This window comes from Panthera leo, chromosome E2 (genome assembly GCF_018350215.1).
Source record: "Panthera leo isolate Ple1 chromosome E2, P.leo_Ple1_pat1.1, whole genome shotgun sequence".
In the NCBI taxonomy this organism is placed as follows: domain Eukaryota; kingdom Metazoa; phylum Chordata; class Mammalia; order Carnivora; family Felidae; genus Panthera; species Panthera leo.
This window is the reverse complement of record NC_056693.1, coordinates 34,371,850-34,399,815: the sequence shown is the minus strand read 5'-3', so window position 1 is coordinate 34,399,815 and position 27,966 is coordinate 34,371,850. Positions and strand designations below refer to the sequence as shown.

The 27,966-nt window shown below is 49.4% G+C and overlaps 1 protein-coding gene across 7 annotated transcripts; it reads right to left on the bottom strand.

Annotated features, from left to right (window-relative positions):
- Positions 1–61: 61 nt before the first annotated feature.
- Positions 62–27,024, bottom strand: ADGRG3 (adhesion G protein-coupled receptor G3). Of its 7 annotated transcripts, none has more exons than XM_042919456.1 (13): positions 26,911–27,024; positions 22,224–22,383; positions 10,322–10,457; positions 8,628–8,774; positions 7,636–7,770; positions 7,055–7,094; positions 6,785–6,885; positions 6,539–6,651; positions 5,189–5,404; positions 4,217–4,497; positions 3,928–4,021; positions 2,355–2,638; positions 62–493 (listed from the first exon to the last, which is right to left on the bottom strand). In XM_042919456.1, exons 1-13 carry the CDS (start codon positions 26,969–26,971, stop codon positions 381–383), a joined length of 1,881 nt encoding a protein of 626 aa, XP_042775390.1. In that variant the 5' UTR covers positions 26,972–27,024; the 3' UTR covers positions 62–380. The 7 variants fall into 7 exon arrangements, with proteins under 7 accessions (XP_042775390.1, XP_042775392.1, XP_042775391.1 ...); XM_042919458.1 differs by having other exon boundaries at positions 5,189–5,374; XM_042919457.1 differs by having other exon boundaries at positions 6,785–6,858.
- Positions 27,025–27,966: the final 942 nt, after the last annotated feature.

Sequence of the window (27,966 nt, the reverse complement as noted above, 5' to 3'; positions counted from 1 at the left end):
TCCTTCAAGGGGCAATTCTGATAACAGAGTCCCCTGTGACTACAACCAGAGGTGGCCAATGGCAGAGATAAGCTGTTTTGCTCTGTAGGCAGGAGGTGCAGGTACAGGTACAGGTGAGGGCACTGCTCTATGCTGGCAGCGGTCTTCAGACTCTCGCAATCCTGGATTTGTGGACTCTAGGACCCATAGAAGTATCTGGATGAAACCACTGAGGCCAGGTGGCCCAAACTGGCCCCCAACACCTCCCTTCCCCAGCCACATTGTACAAACATAGAAACTGAAGGCCAGAAGGAGGCAAGGAGCAGCCTGAGTTCACACAGGGAGTCAGAGCTGAGTCCACAATGTGCGGCCGGCTCCCAGCCTGACCCCACGGAGGCCCCCTATTCTTGAGACGTGGTGTGGACCTGGTCAATTCTGGCGGTGCCAGAAGAGGAGGACACGGCAGTCCGGCTGGGGAAGTAGAGCACGGCGAACCAGCAGAAGATGAAGACACCTGTCAGAAAGGAGAAGGACTGGATGAGCTTGGGGTCGGACCGGCAGGGCGCTGGGCAGCCTGGCTGGCGGCCATCCGGAGGAGAAATCTCTCCACTGCAAAAGCTCAAGAACGTATGGAAAAATCAGGCAAAAATGAAGCCAACCCCTGAAAGAGAACCAAATGGAAATCTTGGAAATGAAAAACGGAGGCCATGAAATCACATATGCGTACATCTATCACAGAAAAGAAAGAGCAGGATAAAGGCATTTTCAGACATACAGAACAGCCACCATTATAGTGACCTTCCTCTACCCCCCTCCACGAAGGATGATTACAGGATGCACCCCAGCAGGAAGAAGGGGGAAGGTGGGAGCGATTGGAAGTGTAGCAAGTACAGAAATTGATAGAAAAGTTAAAACTTTGTGTGTGCTTAAAAGGAATTTACACCGCAAGTTTTAACCACGATAAACTATTGAGAAGCGTTCCAGGGCAGCTGAAGTGTAGGGACTGTTGCGTTTGGGAGGAAGAGAGATGGACTGAGACCCGCACACTCAGCTGAGACAACTCGGTAGGGCAAAGCGTTCAGGCGTAAATATTAAGAGCGACCTCCAGAAGAATAATGATATAATCTAGTTTCAAGGTGTGTGCCTCCCCAGCCCCAGATGTTCCAGATGCGGGCTCCTGTTTCTTCCCCCGGGATCGTCTCAGAGAGCCTGCTGTTGCTGACAGAGTCCGCACAGACCGAAGGCCTACTGTGTCCCCCACAAGTACCGTCTCAGGTACTCATTATGAAGTCTAGTGAGATGCCTGGGTGGCTCGGTCAGTTAAGCGTCTGACTTTGGCTCAGGTCATGATCTCACGGTTCATGGGTTTGAGCCCCGAGTTGGGCTCTGTGCTGTCAGCGTGGAGCCCACTTCGGATCCTTGGTCTCCCTCTCTCTCTGCTCCTCCACTGCTTGTGTTCTCTCTCTCTCTCACTCTCTCCCTCAAAAAGAAGTAAACATTTTAAAAACTTTAAAAAATAAGATGGGGGCGCCTGGGTGGCTCAGTCGGTTAAGCATCTGACTTCTGCTCAAGTCACGATCTCGTGGTCTGTGCGTTCGAGCCCCACGTCGGGCTCTGTGCTGACAGCTCAGAACCTGCTTGGGATTCTCTCTCTCTCCTCTCTGCACGTCCCCTGTACTCTCTCGCTCTTTGTCTCAAAAATAAATACATTAATTATTTACCAAGCTGTGTGTATGGCACTGTGTGAGGAGCGAAGAGGATGGGGGGACCGTCACCCACACCCTGGGCGCCTTCTCCTCTGCTGGGAAATCAGAGGGAGGACGAGGTGGGGAGCAAGGAGCACACCTACCCATCGTTTCCTCCGCTAATCACTTCCTTCTGCCAGCACAACTCCTTACAGACTGTCCATGTCATGTGGCCATCACATCACGTGACCCTGCCCTACAGGTCACAGCTGACTGGACCAAGATGGCTCAATCTGATCCTTGACTCTCCTAAAAACACGGACCGGACTGAATCAGAGCACCCTCCCTAGACAGAGGTCACGGAGGGTGGAAGAAGCCGTCTGCGAGCCTGGGTAGGAAGGGACAGAAGGGACAGAGGACAGAAGGGACAGACAGAAGGTGAGAGACTACACGCAGCTCCAGAGAAAAAGATGGAGGCGGTATCTGCTTTGGTTTGGGTGGCTTTTCCTGACTCTGGTACCCGTTCCCACGAAGCCGGTCAGCCTGCCCGTCCTGGGGTCCTTGGGAGAGCCCTTGATTTGAGCCAGCCTGAGTGGAATCCTGTTTCTCGCCGTCTGCCTCCTCCCCGTGCCCCCAAAGCACCCCTTGCAGGTGAGGCAACCCGCCACCGCCCTGGCCCGGAAGCCTCACCTTGCAGGGAGTTGAACAGCGCGAAGACATAGATGGTGGATCGGCCCAGGGGCGTGAGGATGGCCAGCCACCAGGTCACACCCACCAGGCTCGAGAGGCCCAGCACGGTGAGCACTCCCTTCCAGTTCGGTCCCTGCTCCTTGCCTGCTGTGGCAGTCGACAGAGTGAAGATCTTCCAGGCCACCAGGCCCAGGACCACAGCGCTGAAGAGGCAGGTGATAAGGAAGTAGCCATGGACGGTGACGTAGAGGGCAGAGACAGCGGTCTTCTCACGGAACCAGCACCTGGAGGCAGTAGACGGCCCCTGGGGTCGGAGAGGTGGCCCTGTCCAGCAAGCCCCACGCAGTCTTCCCTAACTGACCTTCTGTGCTCAAGAAGACTCCTTCCCCCACTGCTACCCGCCAACGCCCTATTCTCCTGGGAAGGGGCTGTCAAAAGGCTCCTGTCTGCCATCTCTTTAGGCCAGCGAGGGCAGGGGCACCTGGGTGGCTCAGCCGGTGGAGCGTCCGACTTCGGCTCAGGTCGTGATCTCGCAGTTTGTGGGTTTGAGCCCCATAGTGGGTGCTGACAGTTCAGAGCCCGGAACCTGCTTCAGATTCTGTGTCTCCCTCTCTCTCTGTCCCTCTCTCAAAAATAAACATTAAAAAAATAATAAAAATAAAATTCTTCCTAGACCAGCGAGTGCAAAGGGGCAAATTTAGGCCCAAAGACACGTTTCATTTGCCCCACATCATGTTGTTAAACAATTGAATTAACAACCACCCTTTAAAAAGTGGGAGGCTTGGCGTAAGCATCCAGATTTCTGCTTCTCTTGTAAAACGACACCCAGCAGCTCTGTGGATGCCCTCCAGAGGGACGATAGATGGGTGTGTGACTGCCAGTCTACCGCAGTCTCCCCCTGGGCCACCGCGTGCGCTTATGTTACCTCTCTAGCCCCTGTGGCCCCTGCATTTGAGGTCCTGGGAACAAGACCAAGGCCCCACCAGCCTCTCTTAGCACAGAGCCATGGCCCCGGGGAAGGCACTCTGGGGGAGGCTCAGCTCAGCCCCGTGCAACACGCACTGCAGGGCAAAGGGTGTGAAAGAGTATGCTCATCACACCTCATTGTACAGATGAGGAGACTGAGGCCCTGGGAGGGGCCAGGCTAGGCCACACAGCAATTCAGAGGCAGAGTCCAGAGAGAACCAGGGCTGTCACCAGTGTTGGGCAGGTTGTGTCCTGCACAAGGGCAGCTGGCTGAGGGGGCAGGTGGGGCTGAGCCCCTGGCATGACAGGTTGGCAGAGCACCTTTTTAAATTTGCCCAAAGGTACCATAGGCGCCGGTGGTGGCCCAGGCTAGAGCAAGGCATCCTGCCTCAGCTCGCTTTCCTCCATTTCAGACCCCCTGTCTCATTGAGCTTTCTCCATCCAGTCCTCAGTTTACCACTCCAGGCCATGAGCTAGCTGGAGGATCCTTTGCCTTGACTTACTCAGTCTCTCTTCCCAGGATTCCCTCCTCTCCCCACATCCCTCTGGCCCAGATATGTGCAGCCAGGGACCTGATGTCACCCCTGCTCCCACAGCCACCACTCACAGCTCCAGCGTGGCCATGTTCTTCTTGTCGCGGATGGCATAGTGGCCATAGCTGTTGGCGCTCCCAGTGCCAATGACGATTAGGGCAGGCAGGCCTGTGCACAACAGGAGGGGCTGCGGCATTGCTGGGCTCCCTTGGCCTGTCCTCCTCCCAAATCCCCTCCAGCGGCCCATCCCCCAGGTCCTGAGCCTGTACAACAGAGGGAGCCCCCTCTCTGCCCTAGGCGGCTCTCCCTCCTGTCCCCCTCCCAGGGCCAGCCATGCTCACTGCCTGTCTGAGCTGCACCTACCCCAGCCCACGAGGCTCAGCTTCAGGAAATAGTGCCCAAAGTAGGTGTTGAAGACCTTGATGACGAGCAGGTAGAGGTGGAAGGCTTCCAGGCCCATCCAGGTAAAGGTACAGAGTAGGAAATAGTGGAAGATGGCCCCCCGGGCCCAGCAGGTGGCATCTGACCGCTCACGGCCATGCCCCACATTGATGAAGAAGGCTAGATTCAGGAGAAACAAGCTAATGCTCAGGGCCACATGGACCTTGGGGGCATCTTCTGACTTGAACCGCTGCCGGTAGAACCTGGGGTGAGAAGGGCCAATGAGAGGCTGCAAGAGGACGCGGCTCCCATGGGGCACCACGGCCTCTCCATTCCACCTCCTCTGTTCCGCCCCTGCCAGCAGCTGGAGTGTGGATGCTGTCCGGTTCAGGTGCAGAAGCCATCTCATGGCCCTCAGGGTCCCGTGGGGTCCAGATCCTGCTGGCCTCATCCCTTGACTCAATGCTCTGGTCAAACTGCATTCCTTGCAATTCCCTGAGCGCATTCTGCTTTTCCACACCTCCCGGACTTTGCCCCTGCTCTTCCCTCTGCTCTCAATGCCTTTCCCTACTCTTCCTTCAAAACTTCCCTGGGCCTTTCCTTCTGAGGAAGCTGTCTCTGACTGCCACTTATTCCAGGCTGATTTGGAAGTTTCCTGCAGCTCACTGTAGCCACCCCCCTCCTCTCTGGCTGTGACCTCGGGCTAGCACAGTAGGCCGGAGCCAGCCTTGCGTGCATTTGGTTGAGTGAGTAGATGGACTGCGGGACTGGGCACGGGTGCAGGAGGCTGGGACGTAGTAGGGAGAATGAAGCCCGGAGAGGGCCGGAGGCTCACTCCCTGTCCGTGGAGTTCACACTCTGAATTCCTAGCAAACAGATCCCCAGGGCTCTCACTGGAGGGATGAGAGCCCAGGGCTGCCTGGACAGGAGCATGAGGCATAATGTGCATCTCACCTGAGACGCCAGGGCCCACCCTCGAGAGTTGGTGACGATTCCTTCTGGCGCTCCAAGCCGGGCTCACAGGGTCCAGCGGCGCAGCCAGCTGGCAGGTCATGCTCAGCTTGTTGGGGATGGGGGCTGTGTCCCAGGCGGGGGCTTGGTTGGGGACAGGGGTGGCACCGCTCACACTCACGGCTTGCTCTGAGACGGAGGGAGTGGGGCTGCTGGGGGCTGCGGCCCAGGCCCGCACGGTGACAGAGGCAGAGAGGCACGTGGAAAAGGGCAGTCAGAGGGCCCCAGACCGAGTCAGGAGACCCCAGGGCTGCTCCAGGTCAGTCATGGGTGGGGAGGCTGGGGTCCAGGGCAGGCTGGGGCATGTGGCTGCTCCCACAGGCTCCTTCAAGCCGACAGTTCCTGTGGGTCCCTCGGCCATGGCCTGGACCCAGAGAACCTGAGCACAGGCCAGTGATCTCTGCCTGTCCGGCACCCACTCCTCCTTCTGGAACGGGTTTCCCTGAGGAACCCCCTTTCCCGCTCTCAGCCCTGCAGTTTGGCTGAGGTAGACCCTTTGTTAGTTCAAATAAAAGCAGGCACATGACCTGGCTTGGCCAATCAGTGTAACCCACCCCTTGACCACAGTGACCTGTTCCATCATGGGCAAATGGTTCAGCTTAGAGCAAAACTCAACTCTGGTATACACGGGATAAAATTGCATAGAAATACACACACACACACACACACACACACACACGTGCACAGAGGAAGGAATGCATGTAAAAAATTGTGGAAACTGTATTCTAGTTAGTAGCACTGTACCAATGCCAATTTCCTGGTTTGGGTATTAATACTACAGTTATATAAAATGTTATCACTGGAAAAAAACTGTGGGACTCTATGTAGTATATTTGCAACTTCCTGTCAGTCTATAACAATTTCAAAATAAAATGTTAAAAGAAAAAGGCTTTAATTCTGGAACTTTGTTTAGAAAATTCACTGCTTAGGAAGACAAGGCTGGGACTCCCTGAGTGTGAAGAAGCTGCTTGACAAGGCTGACAAAGGAGAGAGCAAAGTTGGGAGAAGCAGAGGGAGAGCAAGTCTTTTGAGCCCCTGGATCCAACCATGCCTGAAGGCTGCCTTACAGGAAGCACATATGCCCCATTATATTTGAGTGACTTTGAGTTCCTGCCACTTTCAACTGAAATAACTCTGACACTTCAACCCCCAACCCCATTTTACAGATGAGGAAACTAGGGTTTGGAGAGGATATCTATAATGCTGCACAAGCAGTGTACTTTCTAGCCTGCACCTCTCCTGCCTTTCAGGACAAGAGGGAGACATGGGGTGGGGAGGAGGGGGGTCACCCACCTCAGGGCAGCATACAGGACAACAGTGAAGGCCAGGAAGATCATCGAGGCTCCACAGCCAGCCTGGGAAATGCGAATGAGGGCCTGCACCGTGGCCCGGTCCAAGATCGGCCTCTGTGGGCAACACCCCCGGAACCGGAACCGCATCAGTCAGAGGCCAGGCCCCACACATCCCAAAGCCCCTGGCCCCTGCCAGGCAGCCTCGGTGCCTCCAGAACTGCTGGGATCAGGGCGGGTGGGCTGTTACCAGCAGCAAAGCGAAGAAGGTCAGGTGGTCACAGCGACAGACAGTCCTCTTGGCGCTGAGCTCTGTGGAGCAGCCTGTGGAAGACCAGTCTCCTGTTGACCCTGGAGAGGAAGGGAGGGGAACATAGGAGAGTGTATGGGAATATGGGGGAGTGGCGGGGACCTGAGAGGAGGGGAGGGGAACAGAGAGGAAGGAAGGGAGGGGGAGGGGCCCTGCCGGTGGCGTTCTGCCCCCCACCTCGCCAAGGGAGCCCGCACTCTCCCTGCCTACCTTTAGTCACATCCCAGAATACACAGCTGAAGGTCATGTTCTGAAACCAGAGAATGGACATCAGGGTGGAGGCACGGGGCGGTTGGGAGAGGAGAGAGGGCCGAGGAGAGTGTGGGGAGAGGAGGGGAGAGGACAGCATGCCCCCCCCGCCCCCCGCTGAGTGTGCATTGGGTAGAAAGCAAGGCTCACCCCGTGGGTCACACAGGACCACGGACTGCACCATCTGGAGTGCCGTGGACCAGCGCGTGAGAGGCGCGGGGCTGTGAGTGGGAGGGTTGCATGTCTGTGTGCATGTGCCTTTGAGGGAGCATGTATGTGGGTGGCATGCTGGTGGGTTTGCCAGGCCCTATGTGCAACGCCCAAAAGCACGAGTGCGAGGGGACCTGGGGGTCAAATGGACATTCGTGTGCAGGTGGCATGTGTCCCTGGGCACAGCCATGTGTATGGTCTTTGCGGCTTCTGCCGGGTGGCTGTGGAAGGATGGGAGGTGCAGAGTCCTATGCATGTCTGCCTGTGTGCTTGTGGGTGACCACCCGCCTGTCTGCCCCTTAGTAGCTGCCAGGCCCAGAATAGGGGCTCACAGAGGGTGGGCGCTGGTGGGAGAAGGTGATCTCCAAAGGCTCAGCCAGCCTGCTGACAGATATATTGCCCAAACTCAAGCCCACCACGCGGTTGTTCAACACGCTGCTGCTGTCCTCCAGGCTGAGCTCGGGGCCCTGTGGAGGGAGATGGGGAGCTGGGCTTAGGAAGGGGCTGTCCCAACCAAACTCTGTGGGGGTTCCTGGGAACACCCAGGACCCATCACCCTTGCCTAGAGAGTAAAGTCTGTGGCTAGGGGACCAGGGGACCGAGGGATCATGGGCGACTTTCCTCCTGCTGCTCCCTGTAGTCCCCTGCCCAGGCTGGACCCCAGTGAGCCCAACACCCCAGGCCAAATGGTCACAAAGCCATGCGGCCAACAGCTCTCCATTGCTGGCCCCAGGGCTCCTCTGCCCACTTAGGTGGAGAAGCGTAGGGCTAGAAGAAAGACCAGCTGTCCCACTGGAGGGCAGTGGGTGCCTACGGGGGGTGAGCACCGGCCCATAGGAACACTCATCGTGCACTGTGTCTACACGTGAGTGGATTACACACCTCTGGACAGGCATGCCTGGTACACATTTGCAAGAACCTGGGTACCCTCGCTTGTGTGGACACGGTCACACAGGAGCACACGCGATTACATACACACCAGGAATCTGAAAGAATATGTGCATCTGTACATCCACAAGGACACACAAGGGGACATGAATGCTTGGGATACACGTACAGGTCCAACCAAGGACACTGGTGCGTGGGGTCCAAACATCTGAGTGTGTGTGACCAGTGCGAGTTTGCAGTGCACAGACTCCGAGGACAGAAGTCTGGGATGACCTTGGGCTGCTTTAGAAACGTTCTCCGGAGGCTCATCACCTCCTCCATCCCCATTGGGACCCACAGCAAAGACCCGAGAGAGGGCAAGCTGGGGCACAGGTCCCTGGTGAACTGAGCACTGACCCACTGAGCTGCCCTGAGCCTCCATCAGGCCTCTCCTCACCTTAAAGAGATTCCCTGGACCGATGTCCAGGAGCGTGATGGCCAGCCGGACCACCGAACTGCTGTCCTGCAGGGATTCAAAGAGACTCCGGGGCAGCCGGACTCTGTCGGGGGGCTCATGCTCCTTCTCTGTCACTGGCCTTGGAACCTGTAGCCACAGACCCCGCAGCTCCCGTCTTTCCCCCAGGGTTCCAACACACCCGTCTTGCCATTCCCCTAGTTGGGAGGGGAAACTGAGGCATTGGGTGGAGGGGTGGTGCCCGAGGGCATCACTCTGAGAGGCAGGACACCTGGAGGCACACTGCAAGCTCTGCTCTGCCCAGACTGTGAGCCCCTGGACAAGCCCCAGCCTCATGGACCCTCAGTTTTCCCAATATGGAGAATGGAGCTAACAAGTTGCCTGTGTGGCCACTCGTCAGGGTCAGACCCAAAGAAGTCGGTGAAGTTCAGTTTACAAGTGTGAAGGAGGGTCGGCCAGCTTCCTGCCAGCCCTTGTAATTATGTAGGGCTTTATGGTGATGGTGTCTGGCTTCTGAAGCAGGAATAACTGGAAAGAATAAAGTCCCCCAGAAAGGGAGACCACGAGAGCAGAGGCAGAGAATACAAAACACATAGAATGTGATTTCCCCCCTGCCTGACAACATATTTGGTAAAAGCTGAGAATGGTTAAAATACTAAATTTCATTGGTAATTTGTTCATTCTCTGACCTCACTGGTCCACTGGGCTGCAGCCGGGTCCCAACTGGTCCTGCCTCAAAAGCACCCCGTGGACACTGGAACAGGAGGAGCTAAGGGTAGGAGGCGAGAGCCCCACCTTTGTCCTTCCCATCTGGACCCTTGTCAAAGAACATGGGGGTGATCTCTGGGGCCAGCGGGTGCCCCCAAGCAGAGGGCTCAGCTGCTTGGGTCACATAAATAAAGGGTTGGGAAAGGTCTTCTCTTTCATCGCTCCTTTTCCAGACAGGCCTAGAAGTACTCTGATGATAGCCAACTTGTCTGCCGCCTGAACATCATCCTCAGCTTCCCTCCTTAAGGGAGTGAAGTCCCTGCACCCAGGACTCCCTGTGCATTATCTCACTTGCTCCCCCCATAACCTTGAAAGTGGGCACTACTGTCACCGTTTTACAGATTGGGGAAACCAAAGCTCAGAAAATTTCGGTCGTGAGCTCAGTATCACATTAGCTGGTAAAGGGCAGCGCCGGGATTTGAATCCAGACCAGTGTAAATCTAGAGTCTGCCTGTGGGGCCCTTTGCAGTATGGTGAGGTGCGCCTTTACCTGGTTTCAAATGTGTTCCCTGGGAGGGAGGGCAGAAGGGAACCTCTGACCTTGGAGGAGCCTTAGTGCTCATCTTACAGATGAGGGCTCCGGGGCCCAGAGACAGGAAGGGGTTTCCTGGAAGACACCTAGGGAGGGGGTGGGGAGCCCAGGACTGGAACCCAGATGCCCTGACTCTCAATTTGATGATCTTCCCTATGCGTCTTTCTCCACCCTGGGTAATCTGTCACCAGGATCCACTCATCCCTAGCACCCATTAGCACCCATTAGCAAAGAGGCAGAGCACTACCAAATGGGACAGGCGAGGGATTTAGTTTGGTGGGCACCAAGCACAGACCAGTAGTCTCTCAGAATTCTGAAAAATACGTCTGAGGGAAATGGAGCCAGAAACAGCCAACAGGGACAGGGACCTCTTCACCTGGGAAGGCGTCAGAGAGAAGAACAGGTCTTCTGAGATGTTGGTGCTGACACTCTGGACAACAGCCTTCAAAAAAGACGTATTCACTATCCCCATCTGATTCTCCACCAGATGGAACTCGTATTTCAGCCAGTATCTGCAAAGGGCCGGGAATCAGGGAGAATAGATAGAGTCTTGCAGGCTGGGATTACGCACTCACCTGGTCCCCAGCCTGGATGACGAGGAAGCCACCATCAGGTTCCTGGGGGAGGAGGGATGACCCAGAATATCAAAGAAAAGACCCTGGGATCACGGCAGGAGAAGCAGGGTGTCGTGAGAGCAAGCCAGGCTCGTTCTGGGAGATTCCGGCCAGTAGTCCCTCTGAATAGTTTATGTGTTTGTCTTTTTTGGTAACAATATATACGTAACGTAAAGTTTACCATTTTAACCGTTTTAAAGTACACGATTCAGCGGCATTAAATACATTCACAGTGTTGTGTGACCACCATCGCTATCTAACTTTGGAACATTCTCATCCCTCCAGAAGGAAACCCTCTACCCATGAAGCAGCCATCCTTTCCCTCTTCCCTCAGCCCCTTGCAAACACTAATCTATGAATTTGCCTATTCTAGAAGTTTCTTATAAACGGAATTGTATATCTGGTCTTTGTGTCTGGCTTCTTTCATTTAGCCTGTTCTTAAGGTTCATACATGTTGTATAAGCATGTGCAAGTATTCCATTCCTTGTTATGGTTGAATAAAACGGCCATTCTATAAATATACCACATTTTCTATATACACTTATCCATTGATGGACATTTGGCTTGTTTCCACTTTTTGCCTATGATACCCAGGGCTGCTTGTATTCAAGTACAAGCTTTTGCTTAAGGACTTGTTTGGAATTCTTTGGGGGTATATACCTAGGAGTGGAATTGCTGGGTCATATGGTAGTTCTGTGTTTAACTTCTCGAGGAAGTGGCAAACTGCTCTCCACAGCTGTACCAGTTGACATTTTCACACCAACGCTCGAGGGCTCCGTTTCTCCACATCCTTGCCAACGCTTGACATTTTCATTTTATATTCGTTTGTTTGCAATGATACCCATCCCAGTAAGTGTGAAGTAGTATCTCATTGTGGTTTTAATTTGCATTCCCCTAATGACTAATGATGGTGAGCATCTTTTCATGTACTTAGTGGCCTTTGTATATCTTCCTTATGTAATCCTCTGAGTATTTCAAACAGTAGGATGTAATTGCGTGGCATGAGTGCCAACTCACATTTATTGAGCGCTGCCTACATACTGGGAATTCGCCCTCTAAAGGCTGAACTGTATGGGAAATGGCTTATGGGCACTGAACCAGTGTTAGAAGTACAGAGAACACAAAAGTTAATTGCCATTTATTTTATCACAGACCCTTTGCCATCAGCTAAAAGCAACCCCCATCCCCCGCATCCCCCCCTACTCTCCATGGTACTGAAAGATCCCCGTGACCAGAGTTCCTTTTCCTAAGCTGGGTTCCTGAGATGTGCTGCCTACCTTTCCTTAGCAACTCTGAATACGTGAGGGCTGAGGTAGCGATGGGAGAGAAGGGGATACAGCCAGATACAACCAGATCAAGGCTGTTGGAAAGGAGTAGCTAAGGAGAGCCTGCCAGGGTGACAAAAGGGAGGCTTTATATTGCACACTATAGAGAGTAACCCATGCAAATATGTGCAAATGTGTTTAGGTGGGGCAAGCAATTAGAACACCATCCAGCTAGAAACAGTGGGGTGAGGTTGTCGAAATCTACTGATTGAGCTACACTGAGTCTAGTTTTTTATTTACCCTTTAAAATTTTAAACAAAAAATATTGTGATTTTCATGGTTACCAAATAAAATAAATTCAATATTTTTTGTGCACTTAATTGTATCTCTCTTTCTATGTGTGTGTGTATGTGTGTGTGTGTTTAAAAATCTTTGACCTCACAAAACAACCCAATTCACTTAAAAAAATATTTTTAATGTTTATTTATTTTTGAGAGAGAGACAGAGAGACAGAGAGTGAGCAAGGGAGGGGCAGAGAGAGAGGGAGACACAGAACTCGAAGCAGGCTCCAGGCTCTGAGCTGTCAGCACAGAGCCCGACGTGGGGCTCAAACTCACAAACTGAGATCATGACCTGAGCCAAAGTTGGATGCTTAATCAACTGAGCCACCCAGGTGCCCTGCTCCCAATTCACTTTCTTAAGGGAAGATTTCCTGATCTAGTTTCCAGAGCACTTTTAAAAATTGTTTTAGTTGTGAAATGTAACATAGAGTCAAAAAGTCTAACGCATATATGTAAGGTTGTAATTTTTAATTACAAAGTTGATACCCATTTAAACATCATATTCTTTGTCTGCTATTAACATAGCTAGTCGGACATCTTTGGTTCACGTTTGCATGATACGTGTTTTCCCACATTGTGCCTGTTTTTACATTGTTAAGTGGTGGGAGTTTCAACAGCTTGCCTTTTATTAACCTCCCTAGGAGGGGATATCTCAATGTTCTCCAGACCTCTGAATACCTAGGAAATTCCCTGAAGGGAGGGGCCCCTGAACTCTTGTGGGGTTTATTTCCCATGTTCTAGTTCACTTGCATCTTCCTAAGGCATCTTAACTACTTGCCACTTTCTGCTCATCAGATCCAATCAACATGATGTTGTCCATAAAGCAGACCAGAGTGATGCTGTATAGAATGTCAGGATTAATACGGTCTCTGTGAACTATATGACAGAGATCAAGAGAACTGACATAGCCCTGAGGAAACTGTGCAGTATATTGTTGGCTTTGCCAGGTAGAAGTAAACTGCTTCCAGTAGCCCTTGAAAATTAGTATGGAAAAAAGTGCATTGGCCATGGAGTAGCTACATATCCACTTCCAAGGGAGGTGTGTTGATTTGTTTGAGTAAACGTACTCATCTGGGACAGGAGCTGCAATTGGACAGCAGCTGCTGGTGGTGACCACCCGATTAGTGTAAGACAGTCCAGAGTCATTCTCCAACACCCACCTGACTTATGGTGAGGTAAATGGAGTTATGGGAGCCATCACCACCCCTGCATCTTTCAAGTCTTTCCTGGTGACATGAATCTCTGCAGTTCTCCCCAGGGAGGTAGTTTGGTTTCTGGCTTACTATCTTGGTTGGGAGAAGACATTCCAAAAGCTTCCATTTAGCCCATCAATGGAATGCCCTTCCAAAAACAATTCAATGGAGAAAGAATTCTTTTCAACAAATAGTGCTGTAACCATTAGACATCTAAATGCAAAAATTAATAATAACTAATAATAATATAAAGTTAGACATTTACCTCACCCTGTGCACAAAAAATTAACTCCAAATGCATAACCTAATTATAAGAGCTAAAACCATATACACTTGTAGAAGACAACTTAGAAAAATCTGTAGCTAGATGAACATCTCTTTGATACGATATCAAACACACACACACACACACACACACACACACACACATTTAAATTTGACTTCCTCGGGGCGCCTGGGTGGCTCAGTCAGTTGAGCGTCTGAATTCAGCTCAGGTCATATCTCATGGTTTGTGAGTTTGAGCCTTGCGTCAGGCTCTGTGCTGACAGCTCAGAGCATTGAAGCCTGCTTCAGATTCTGTCTCCTTCTCTCTCTGCCCCTCCCCACTTGTGCTCTGTCTCTCTGTCTCTCAAAAATAAGTAAATGTAAAAAAAATTTTTAATTTGACTTCCTCAAAATTAAATGTTTTTGATTTTCAAAAGACATCGTTAAGAAACAAAAAGACAAGACATACACTGGGAGAAAATATTTGTAAATCATACATCTGATAAAGGACTTGCATCCAGAATATAGAAAGGATTCTTAAAACTCAATAGTGAGAAGATAAAACCCAATTTAAAAGAAGAGGGAAAGGTGGGCAGGTCAACAGTGGGCAGAGAAGTAGGGGGACCCGGAGTTCTCTTGTCCCTCAAACGCAGCAGTATTGAGGCTAGAGGATTTGGAATTCCAAGAGTCTGGGCTGAAGAGTGACAGAAACGTCTCTAGGGGCCCACGGGGACAACTTGGCGGGCCATAGGTGCATGATTGTGAACTGGGAGAGATAAGACAAGTGGTGTAGGAATGGAGGGCAGGGATCCCCTTCTGTGCAGAGACAAAAGGAAGAGAAAGATAGGCTGTGGAAGTGTGGGATTGTATTTGGACAAGAGAAAAACTACGGACCGGGGATCGGAAAAAAACAGAAAAAGATCCAATTTCTAATTTTGGGGTTTTCCCCAGACTGGGGCCAGCTGCCCAGTTCACATGCCTGCGGGGAGGGGAACCAGCCCTGGGCTCAGTAGCCAGCTCAGAGGCGCAGTCTGCGGTCGGTCGGAGAAAGCAATCCCCTCCCTGGAGGGCAGTGGGAAGAAGGCCAAGAGCTGTTCCAAGGACAAAAGACCCTGCTTGCACCCACCAGCCAGAGACCCTTTGCCGGCTGGGCGGAGTGGCACTATCCTGGAACCAGGGCGTGCGGGGCGGGATCCTTTAAGACATTGGGGTTTGCATCCCAGCATCTGGGAGGAATGGGAGACTGTGGAGTGGAACTAATGGGCCTGCTCACACCTGCACAGCACTGTGAGGACGGCCTGAACAGAGTGGTTTGGGTCACCCAGTCCAGGGAGGAGAGACTGGGGTGTCACCATTTTTCTTCCCATCACCAACAAAGTGGGGCTTCAGGAACAGACAGGGGGCTGGCAGTGGAGGCAGGACCTGCCTGCACCAAACCACACCCCTCCATGCCTGGTAACTGTGTATCTACCAGAGCAAGACTGACACTGACCTCGCCCGGCGGCCCCTCCTCCAGACCAGCACAGCCACCGGTTCCAAGGCACCATCAGATATCAGTCCAGTGGTTTTGCATCTTCTGACTTAATTCTTGGTCAATTCTTATTACGTATATATATTTTTTTCTTTTCGTTTTCTTATTTCTTCCCTTCTCTAGTCTGGTTACTCTGGCCGTTGGTTTGTTTAAGCAGACGTAATTAATCTATTTGTTTTAAACCTCTTCTGTACCTCCTTCTTCTTTATTCTCCTCTCTCTCTCTCTCTCTCTCTCTCTCTCTGGATTAAGTTGTATAGTTACTCTCCCTGGTCAATTTTCTTTTCTTTTTCCCCACCCCTGTCATTTCTCTCTTTGTATGGGATAAGGCTTCTTCTGCAACCACCACCCCCGTTTTTTAAAATTTTTTTTCCAGGGTTACTTCAATGAACAAATCAAAACACACCTGATGGAAGGTCCAAACCACCACTACGAGTAGAGAGATAAAGCAACCAGAGTCACAACAACAGACAGCACACAACACACTCCAAAAACACCTCCTGAAGGGCCAGGCCCTGGACGGCATATGACCCCTTTTTAATATAGTAGTGCTCACAGGTGCAGGACACATAACAAGCTATTAAAACACGTAAAGACAGAAAACTAGCCAAAATGATGAAATGGAAGAGTTCTCCTCAAAAGAAATTCCAGGAAGAAATGATAGCTAAGGAATTGCTCAAAACAGATATAAACAATATATCTGATCAAGAATTTAGAATAATAGTCATAATATTAATCGCTGGGCTTGAAAAAAGCATAGAAGACAGCAGAAAATCTATTGCTGCAGAGATCAAGAAACTAAGGAATAGTCACAACGAATGAAGAAATGATGTAAATGAGGTGCAAAATAAACTAGATGCAGTGACAGCAAGGATGGAAGAGGCAGAGGAGAGAATAAGTGAAATAGAAGATAAAATTATGGAAAATGATGAAGCCAAGAAAAGAGAAAAAAACATACTGGACCACAAGGAGAGAATTAGAGAACTAAGTGACTCAATGAAATGGAATAATATCCCTATCATAGGAGTTAAAGTAGAAGAAGAGAGAGAGAAAGGGGCAGAAGGTGTACTTGAACAAATTATAGCTGAGAACTTCCCTAATCTGGAAAAGGAAGCAGACATCCAAATCCAGGAGGCACAGAGAACTCCCTTCAGATTCAACAAGAATAGGTCTTCTCTATGGCATATCATAGTGAAACTGGCAAAATACAAAGATAAAGAGAGAATTCTGAAAGCAGCTAGGGACAAATGGGCCTTAACCTACCAGGATAAACACATAAGGGTAGTAGCAGACCTGTCCACTGAAAGTTGGCAGGCCAGAGGGAGTGGCAGGAAATATTCAATGTGCTGAATAGGAAATATATGCAGCCAAGAATCCTTTATCCAGCAAGCCTGTCATTCAGAATAGAAGGAGATAAAGGCTTTCCCAGACAAACAAAAGCTGAAGGAGTTCTTTACCGCTAAACCAGCCCTGCAAGAGATCCTAAGGGGGACTCTGTGAGTGGAGTGCTGCAAAGACTACAAAGGACCAGAGACATCACCACAAGCATGAAACCTACAGATAACCCAAAGACACTAAATCCAGATCTTTCGATAGTAGCTCTGAATGTAAATGGACTAAATGCTCCAATCAAAAGACATAGGGTATCAGAATGGATTAAAAAAAAAAAAAGATCCATCTATATGCTGTCGACAAGAGACCCATTTTAGACCTGAGGACACCTGCAGATTAAATGTGAGGGGCTGGAGAACCATCTATCATGCTACTGGAAGTCAAAAGAAAGATGGAGTAGTCATACTTATATCAGACCAACTAGATTTTAAACTAAAGGCTGTAACAAGAGACGAAGAAGGGCATTATATCAGAATTATGGGGTCTATCCATCAAGAAGAGCTAACAATTATAAATGTTTATGCCCCCAATTGAAAGAACACAAATATATAAATCAATTAATCACAAACATAAGCACTCTTATTGCTAAGAATACAGTAATTGCAGGAGACTTTAATGCTCCACTTATAGCAATGGACAGATTATCTAGGCAAAAAATCAATAAAGAAACAATGGCTTTGAATGATACACTGGACCAGAGAAACTTGACAGGTATATTAAGAACTTTTCATCCAAAAGCAGCAGAATACACATTCTTCTCAAGTACACATGGAACATTCTCCAAGATAGATCACATACTGGGTCACAAAACAGCCTTCAATAAATATAAAAGAATTGAGATCATACCATGCATATTTTCAGATCACAATGCTATGAAACTTGAAATCAACCACAAGAAAAGGTTTGGAAAATGTCCAAATGCATTGAGGTTAAAGAACATCCTACTAAAGAATAAATGCGAATTAAAGAAGAAATTTAAAAATATATGGAAGCAAATGAAAATGAAACCATGACAGTCCAAACCCTCTGGGATGCAGCAAAGACAGTCCTAAGAGGAAAATACATTGTAATCCAGGCCTATCTGAAGAAACAAGAAAAATCCCAAATACAAAATCTAACAGCACACCTAAAGGAACTAGAAGCAGAACAACAAAGAAACCTCAAATCCAGCAGAAGAAGAGAAATAATAAAGATCAGAGCAGAAATAAACAATATAGAATCCAGGGGCATCTGGGTGGCTCAGTCAGTTAAGCGTCCGACTTTGGCTCAGGTCATGATCTCACGGCTTATGGATTTGAGCCCAGAGTCAGGCTCTGTGCTGACAGCTCAGAGCCTGGAGCCTGCTTTGGATTCTGTGTCTCCCCCTCTTTCTGCCCCTTCCCAGCTCGTGCTCTGTCTCTCTCTCTCTCTCAAAAATAAATAAATGTTAAAAAAATTTTTTTAAAGAAATTGAAGAAGACAAAGAAATGGAAAAACATTCCATGCTCATGGATTTGAAGAACAAATATTGTTAAAATGTGAATACTACCCAAAGCAGTTTATATATTCAGTGCAATCCCAATCAAAATTGCACATGCATTCTTCTCAAAGCTGGAACAAACAATCCTAAAATTTGTATGGAACCACAAAAGACCCCGAGTAGCCAAAGTAATGTTGAAAAAGAAAACCAAAACTGGAGACATCACAATTCTGGGCTTTAGCCTCTACTACAAAGCTGTAATCCTCAAGATAGTATGGTATTGGCATGAAAACAGACACATAGACAAATGGAGTAGAATGGAGAACCCAGAATTGGACCCACAAATGTATGGCCAATAATCTTTGAAAAAGCAGGAAAGAGTATCCAATGGAAAAAAATCTCTTTAGCAAATGGTGCTGGGAGAACTGGGCAACAACATGCAGAAGAGTGAAACTGGACCACTTTCTTACTATACACAAAAATAAACTCAAAATGAATGCAAGACCTAAATGTGAGACAGGAAACCATCAAAATCCTAGAGGAGAAAATGGGCAACAACCTCTTTGACCTCAACTGCAGCAATTTCTTGCTTGACACATCTCCAAAGCCAAGGGAAATAAAAGCAAAAATGAACTATTGGGACCTCATCAAGATAAAAACTTCTGCACTGCAAAGGAAACAATCAACAAAACTAAAAGGCAATGGATGGAATAGAAGATATTTGCAAACGACATATCAGATAAAGGGTTAGTATCCAAAATCTATAAAGAACTTATCAAACTCACACCCAAAAAATAATCAAGTGAAGAAAAGACATGAATAGACACTTTTCCAAAGAAGACATCCAGATGGCCAACAGACACATGAAAAGATGCTCAACATCACTCATCATCAGGGAAATACAAATCAAAGCCACACTGAGATACCACCTTACACCAGTCAGAGTGGCTAAAATGAATAAATCAGGAAACAACAGATACTGGCAAGGATGTGGAGAAACGGGAACCCTCTTGCACCGCTGGTGGGAATGCAAACTGGTGCAGCTGCTCTGGATACAGTATGGAGGTTCCTCAAAAAATTAAAAATAGAACTACTCTATGACCCAGCAATAGCGCTGCTAGGAATTTACCCAAGGGATACAGGAGTGCTGATGCATAGGGGCACTTGTACCCCAATGTTTATAGCAGCACTTTCAACAATAGCCAAGTTATGGGAGGAGCCCAAATGTCAACTGACGAATGGATAAAGATGATGTGGTTTATGTATACAATGGAATACTACTTGGCAATGAGAAAGAATGAAATCTTGCCATTTGCAACAATGTGGATGGAACTGGGGGGTATTATGCCGAGTGAAATAAGTCAGTCAGAGAAAGACAGATATCACATGTTTTCACTCATATGTGAAATTTGAGAAACTTGACAGAAGACCATGGGGGAAGGGAAGGGGGAAAATAGTTTCAGAGAGGGAGGCAAACCATAAAAGACCCTTAAATACAGAGAAAAAACTGAGGGTTGATTGGGGGGGGTGGGGAGAGGGGAAAATGGGTGATGGGCATTGAGGGGGGCACTTGTTGGGATGAGCACTGGGTGTTGTATGTAAGCGATGAATCATGAGAATCTACCTCAAAACCAAGAGCGCACTGTATACACTGTATGTTAGCCAACTTGACAATAAATTATATTAAAAAAATTTTTTTAATGAAAGATGAGGGAAATATTTGAATAATCATTTCACCAAAGAAAAGATGCAAATGGCTAATACGCACATGAAAAGATGTTCAACATCATTGGTCATTTGTGAAACACAAATTAAAACCACAGTGAAATACCACTCACACTTACTGGATTTGCAACTGACAAGGTTGCAAAGATTTTTAGACCCGCAGTCCTTTTGTTGATGGAAAAGCAAAGGATACACTTTGAGGAATAGTCAGGCAGTTTTTAAAAAGCTGAACATATACTTACCAGATCTCCCTGCAATTCTGTTCCTAGGTATTTACCCAAAAAAAATGAAAACATATGTCTACAAAGATTTGAATTCAAACGTTCATGGCAGCATTATTCATAATCACCAAACTGGAAATAATTCAAATGTCCATCAACTGATGAATGGATAAACAAAATGTAGTATGTCCACACAAGGGAATATTACTCAGTAATAAAAAAAGAACTATTGATACATGCTAATATATGAATATAACTCAAAACCATGGTAAGTGAAGGAAGCAAGATTTAAAAGACAGCATATTGTATGAGTCCCTTATGGAAAATATCCAGAAAAGGCAAATATATAGGGTAGAAAGCAGATCAGTGGTTGGCTGTGGCTGGGTATATGAGCAGGGATTGTCTGCAAACAGGTACGAGGGTACTTTTGGGGCTGATGCAAGTGTTATTAAAATGATCATAATAATGGTTCCACACACTGCATAATATACCATAAATTATTGAACTGTACCCTAACAATGTATAGATTGGATGGTACATAAATTATACCTTAGTAAAGCTATCAAAATGAATAAAAAGAAATGAGATACCACTATATCCTTTCCAGAATGGCTAAACTTAAAATGACTGGTAATACCAAGCATTGCAAAGGTGTGGGATAACTGGAATGCCCACACATTACTGGTGGGAATGTAAACTGATATGGCCACCACGGAAAATTATGGCAACGCTTACTAAAATTCATCATACCTTTGACATCGATTCCCTTCTAGGTATTTACTCAAGAGAAATGAGTGTATATGTTCATGAAAAGACATGTACGAAAATGTTGATGGCAAGATCTATTTTAAAAATTCATGGCAGTGTTATTCATAACAGGCCCTATTATGGACAAAATGTTTGTGCCCTCTCCCTAAATTCCTATGTTGAAATGAGTTGATGGCCGGACCCACTTCAGAGGGTTGTGATGATAAAGGAGGTAACTTGGTTAACTGATGACTTGGGAACAGAATCCACATCTTCTGATCCCAGAGCCCCTGCTTTTTCCAAAGTGTTTATCCCCATCATAGAAGAGCACAGACAGGAGAGCACAAGCTATCCCTGAATAGCCTCCCAGAGCTAAGAAGCTACTGAAGCAGGTGCCGGTGGGAATGGGAGTGTTTTCAGGCCCCTGAAATGACATAGTTCAATCAGATTGCCATCTTAACACCGAGCCTGAGAACACAGGCTTTTCACTCATTTTTTTTTTCAGCAAGCATGAATTGAGTGCCAGCTATGAGGTTGTCCTGCATATCTTAGAAGAATTCAGTTATAGCCAGCTTTGATTGGAGGGGAGAGAGGCAAAAATTTTTAGAGATGATTCTTAGAGATGTATTCTAAACCCCTTCTCCCTCGACCCACTCTCTCTAATTTTTTGGCCTTATCAGTCTCTTGGTCTTACTGGTTCTGCGTCATACAGTGTTTCTAATTCATCCCTCCTTTCCAGGTGCACAGAGCCAATTGGTGCTGCTGGTGGTGATTTAGCACCTACCCAGGTGATTCACTCCTACGCAGACACTGTGATTGCATCCTGGTCCAAGTCTCTTCCTGCACCACCACCCTTGTATCCTTCCCTGAAACCTGAGTGATCTTTCTAAAGTGCGAAATTGACTATGCTTTTCTTCTGTTTAAAAATCTGTCCTTGCTCTGCCTCCTCCCACATTAGTACGACTTACAAGACCCTTCACACTTTGGTCCCTGCTTATATTTCTAGTCTCTCCCCTACCCAGCCCACCTCCCCATTGTTGCCTGCATCCCCAGAATGTCACTCTTTCACATTTCAAAGCAGTGTGGTTCTCCCCCCCAACACTCCTGAAGTTCTGCTGCCTGTATCCCCTAACATTGCTTGGGTCCAATTAGAAAACTCCCATGGAGTCTTCAAAGCCTTTTCCTGAGTTGCCTCCTCCGTGAAGCCTTGGCAGTCTTCCTTTGAGCTAAGCCGGCACCTTGTCCACCCTTTTGTCTGACCACACTCTAGAGTCATCATCATTTGGGCCCCTGTCTGACCCTCCACAATGGTAGGAACAGGGGCTGATTCGTCCCTGCATCCCCTGGATCAGAAAGGTCTCAGTGAGTAGATTGGAGGGAATGTGGGTGTCAACGGGGTGGGAAGGTGAGAGGGCAGCCTCACTTTCTGGAGCCGTGGGGGCTGATAGCTCTGTCTCTTCCTAACAGCCTCCCTGCCACCCTTGAAGGAGCCCCAGATCCCTGCTCTAGTTCAGAGGGCCCCCTTACCTCTGTAAGTTTTTCAGGTCGCAGGGTTCATTCCCTGACTGCCTGCATTTTGTGAAGCAGCCAGCTGTGTTCTCCAGGTAGAAGGACTCATAGTTGCCCTCATTGATGAGCCCCAGGCAGACGTTTCTCGGTTGCTCCAGGATCTCAGAATTTTCCATACCTGAAGGAGGGATGCAGAAGGTGGGAAGGGTCTGGGTAGGGAGGCAGCAAGGGCGAAAGGTAGAGGGTAAGATGCTCAGGCCCCAGGGTCTGGTCACGTGGGCTGAAATTCCAGCTCCAACCATCTACACTAACTAAGCGCACTTGAGCTGGGCTCAGTTTCCCAAGCAAAAGGAGCTACTACCCCTGACCTCACAGGGCCGGTGGGATGCTTTGGGGGAAAGTGTGTACAAAGGGCTTGGCACATGGCTCCTATTACCCTTTACCACCTCCTCCAGGGAGCCTGCTGGGCTTTCCACAGTTGTTCCATATCAGACATTCCAAAGCCCTTGCAATTGTGGCCTAGTGGTATAACCCTTGGGCATATTCTGTCTCAGTTTGCCTTATTCCCCCACGTTCTCATTACAACCCTCACAGGCTACCTCCTGGGGTAGGGGGAGAACACAGCAAACTGAGGGCCCCTGGGGCACAGTGACTTGAGTGAGGTCACCAGCTAGCTGGGGGGGCAGCTCCGGGACGACAGACCAGCTTCCGTGACTTCTCGCTCAGTTCCCCTTTCACCTGGCACGGGGCATGGAATGGAAGCTCTGAGTCATTTACTCGCCGTGTGACCTCAGGGACACTTAAACTGTTATGTTTCCACTTAAACTCTCTGAGGCTCCATCTTCTCATCAGCTAAATGGGGCTAATAGTACCTTCCTTGTGAGTTTGGGGGAGGAGTAGAGTTCAAACACATGAAGGGTATCGCTCATCGTAGATGTACAGAGAGTCAGTATTCCTTATTCCAGGAGGTGAGAATTTCATTGTAAAACCGACTCTTTATGTATTTGTGTATTTATGCTGGGTGTATGTATATGTATACATAGTTACCTGTCTCTCAACAAAGTTAATACACGGACAGAGGTTTGTTTTCTTTTTTTAAAAAAACCGTACAGGGCACCTAGGCAGCTCAGTCGGTTTAGCGTCCAACTTCAGCTACGGTCATGAGCTCACGGTCCGTGAGTTCGAGCCCTGCTCCAGGGTCTGTGCTGACAGGTCAGAGCCTGGAGCCTGCTTCAGATTCTGCGTCTCCCTCTCTCTGCCCCTCCTCCTCTCATGCCCTGTACCTCTCTCTCTCTCTCTCAAAAATAAATAAACATTAACAAAAATTTAAATAAAAAATACATTAAACTGTACACAAGGACATAAAATGAAAAGTAAAACTCCCTGCAGTTCCCAGCTCACACTCCAGAGTTCACGACCCTTTGCAATTTACTGCACAACCTTGCAGAAATTTCCTATGTGTAGGCGAGTGTTGCGATATAAATCATTTTAAAATGTACGTGACTGGGATCGCTCAGCAATATATGTTGAAGAGCTTTCCACGTCGGCACCTGCCGATCGTGTCTTTCTGTGGACACTTGAACACTGTTCCTTCCGTGAGGTGGGTCTTGTGACCCTTGTTCAACCGCTCCTCTGTTGGCCGGCTTTTAAGGTTGTCGCTCTTTTTTTTTTTTTTCCTGTTTTGAACAACACTGCTTACCTCTTTGTCAGCTTGTGTTAAGAATTCATAGAAAACATTGCTATCATAGGAATCTCTGGGTCAAAATGTTGAGCTTTTAAAAATTGGTAGGTGTTACCAAATTTCCTTCTAAAGGGGAAGCACCTATTTCTACCTGCAGCAAACGGAGTGGCTATGGACCCACATGTTCCTAACCCTAGACTTCCCCAAACCTGCAAGCCTTTGCCAACCTGAGGAGTAAAATTATATTTTTGTTTTAACTTAAGAAGGAGTCGGAGCATCTATTTGTATGTTTTTTCCTGTGAACTGCATTGTTTTATCCGTTGTCCATTTGTGGGGGTGTCTTGACAACCTGTGCACCTTGGCCTTTCCGATGGGCACACCAGGAACGGTTAAGGGGGGGCTACCTCTAGGACGTGCGGTGCTAAGGGTGAGGTGGGTGGGGCGACACTTACTTTTCATTACTTGTACCCTTCTCTGGTGTGTGGGTTCTTTTTCAAGAAATCACACACAACATGACTTTCACAATAAAAGAAACAAGCTAATTTTTAAGATAGAGACACAGATAATGGCAGATCAAAGTTAGAGTAATGTAGGGCTTTAAAAATTACATTTTAGGGGCACCTGGGTGGCTCAGTCGGTTAAACATCTGACACTCTGTTTCAGGTCAGGTCATGAGCTCGCGGTTCATGAGTTCGAGCCCCGCGTCGGGCTCTGCACTGGCGGCACGGAGTCTGCTTGGGATTCTCTCTCTCTCTCTCTCTCTCTCTCTCCTTCTCTCTCTGACCCCCCCCCCCCCGACTTGCGCCATCTCTCTCTCTCAAAATAAATAAATAAACTTTAAAAAATTACATTTTAGAGTGGATTTCATAATAATCAGATCTATGATGACAGTGTTTTAAGTAACCTATAAAGAAACTTTAACTTTCTGTTAGATTGTAAAAATCTTCATGACACCGTTTAAGGGGAAGAAGCAAATGCTCAATGAGCATGTGTATAATATGATCTACATTTGCTTTTTAAATAAAGGAGGAAGAGAGAAAGAAAAGAGGGAAAAAGAGAGAGGGGGAGAGAGAGGAGAGGGAAAGGGAGTGGGGGTGCCATTCTCTATGTAATCCTAGCCCTCTTTGTGCCTGAGGGGTCCCAAATGGGTGCTGGGCACAGGTGGCACCCCGGCGGGTGTTAACATAGCCGCCCTCCTGCCTGCCTCAAAATGTTAGCACAGTCGTGTATGTGAAGCTTTTGGCGAGGGCAGAAAAGATGATTAAATATCTTTTTGTGTGAATATTTTTTGAAGACACTGGAAGCATTTAGTCCAGACAGAGACAGCCTGAACCAGGCCCATGTGAGATGATGACAGTCCCCACCTCAAGACCTACACTACACTTCCCCATCCTGATCTGCCCCAGGAGCTGGCCTCCAGGAACACCTCGATCCATGGTCAAGTGGGAAGCAGGCCGGAAGTCAGAGGGCGGTTTTTGCCCCTCCCTACAGCTCAGCATCAGGCGACTGCTTTTCTCTGCCACAGCCCAGCCTCGTTGGCTCAGGGCCTGGCCCTGCAAAGAAGTCACTATCAGTGTTTATCGAATGAATCAATCAAGGAGCAGACAATGCTGAGTAACCCATAAATATCCACAAAAGAAGGAGACTTACTTTTACATATAAACATATAAATCTCTCAGGCCTCCTCATACTATTCAAATGGCTGACGCTTTGCCCAAACAGGAGCTCCCACATCGACCATAGAATAAACCCAGTCACTGTGGTGAGCCTCGAAGCCCCAACCAGCGTAGTTACCGCTTTTGTGAAGGGCCCGGGGTCCTTATGGTGCCCACTGAGACCGGACAATAGCCACCACTGGTTATCGTGGTGGCCGGGGAGGGGGTCAATCTGTGAAGCGTTCTGCCTGACGGCTTGTTCTGCCAGGAGGACAACATCATCATTCCCCCCCTTTTTTGAGTCGACTGAACTTTGCACTTTGCCGAATCTCCCAACATTGAAGAGAAAAAGGTTCTTTGAAGCCCAAAGAGCTTGACCCCATGTGACTCCATGACCCCATGAAAGCCACATGACCTCGTGTTGCACAGACACATAAGGGAACCGGCATGCAGGCCACTCACTGAGTCAAGAGCAAAACAGGAGAATGGGGCGTCTGGGTGGCTCAGTCGATTAAGCGTCCAACTCTTGATTTCTGCTCAGGCCATGATCTCACTCTTGTGGGATTGTGCCCCTGCCTCAGGCTCTGTGCTCTCAGCATGGAGCCTGCTTGGCACTCTCTCTCTCCTCTCTCTCTGCCTCTCCCTCTCTTCCTCTCAAAATAAACTTCAAAAACTTGTAAAATAACAACACTAAAGAACAAAACAGGAGGGGCACACAGGGCATGAGTTGGGAGCACCCCTTCTGCCTGAGAGGGTCACTGCAGACATCACAGGGCGCCAAGGAGGGTGAGAGCTGGCCAGGTGGGCCAGGTGTGGGCTCAGATTTCCCGGGAGAGAGTACAGCAAGGGCAAGACCTGGGGTCCTCAAACTGCTCTGGAGAACCACCACGTATGCAAGGCTGATAGCGGGTGAGGGGCGGGAAGCCTTGTTCCCGGCTTGGCTCACCGGAGACTAGGAGGCCATTGCCGGGTCAGGGAGAGGAGAGCTGGCGGGAGCAGGGGGAGCCATGGGGGAGCTCAGTGCAAGCCCCACCTGGCCTCAGCCTCCAGAGCGTCCTGTCCCCTCCCCCGGGAGCTCAGAGGCCAGCTGGATATGAGCGTGCGCAGGGCCCAGTTGTGTCCCAGAGCCAGGCCCGCCAGGAAGCCACAGCCCAGAGTAGGGGAGGAAGGAGAGCACCTGAGACCCAGCGCTGACTCGAGTTCATCATGACGACGTCTAACTCAGGATGAGGTGAGAGAAGATGCAGAGGCTGGCAGAATGGTCTCCTTGGACACACATGCTCAAGACACCCCGACTGTTCCCCCTCCCCGGCCCCTATCCCTCGGTGTCCCGGGCTCGGGAAGAGGGAATGAGGAACCAGCTGCTCACCTGAGGCCCAGAGCAGGAGGAGCAGGAGAAACAGGACCCTCAGGGCCCCGGGTGTCACCATCCTTGGTCAGCCTTGTCCGCACTGGCCGGAGCCCGGTGTCTATGTGTCCCTCTGTCCCCAGGCTCTGCTGTGTGGCCTGCCTCCACCCCCTCCCCCCACGCAGCGTCACGGCTTCCTGTGGCCTCTTTCTCAGCCTTCCTGCTCCATGGCACCATCGGTTGGGTTGTGAAAGGTGAGCGTGGGGAACTGGCCAGCCCTCCTGTCTCCCCCCCACTCTGCGACCGCCTGCAGAGGGGGCCGCTGCACCCACCCAGGAACGCTGCTGGGCGCTGTGAAGTTGGGGTCCAGCGGCCGCAGAGGCCTCCGCGCCCAAGCGGACGCCCGGAGATGGTGAGGGGCACAGGCTTTAGAGTCAGGCACACCGAGCGCAGACCCTCCTCTCACAAGCTGGGGACCTCTCTGAGCTTGTTCCTTCCTCTGTAAGGCAAATACAGTAATAGGGCTGCGGCAGAGAGCCGTGCTGGGGTTTGAGGACACCTGTAATACACCAGGCACACAGCCTGGCTGCAGGGATTGGGACGGTACTCAGGCTCCTTCACTCATGCTTATGGCTTGAACGAGACCAGGATCAAGGCCATGCCTGCTGGGGTCCTGGGAGCAGCAGAGGGCTGGCCCTGGAGGCCCCGGCACCACGCTGCCTCCTACCAGACTGGATAACAGGAGATGTGGGATGGGGTGGGCAGGAGCATGGGCTCTGGGGTTGGTCAGGCCTGGGCGTACATCTGTCCTGGCCACTTCCTGGCTGGGTGAGCTCGGGTGAGCTGTCTGCTGCTCTGGGCCTCTCACAAGACATGCGGAGAACTCATGAGATCATGCATGTGGAATTGTCCAGGCCGGGGGGCGGGGGGGGGGGGGGGGTGGCCACCATCACTATCTCCTTACACGACTGTCAGTTCTTCACAATTACCGTCATATCGCCTGGCTGGTCACAGGTGGCCCAGACAGGAAGTGGGGGCAGCAAACACACATGGAGTGCAGCATGAGGGAAGGGGAGG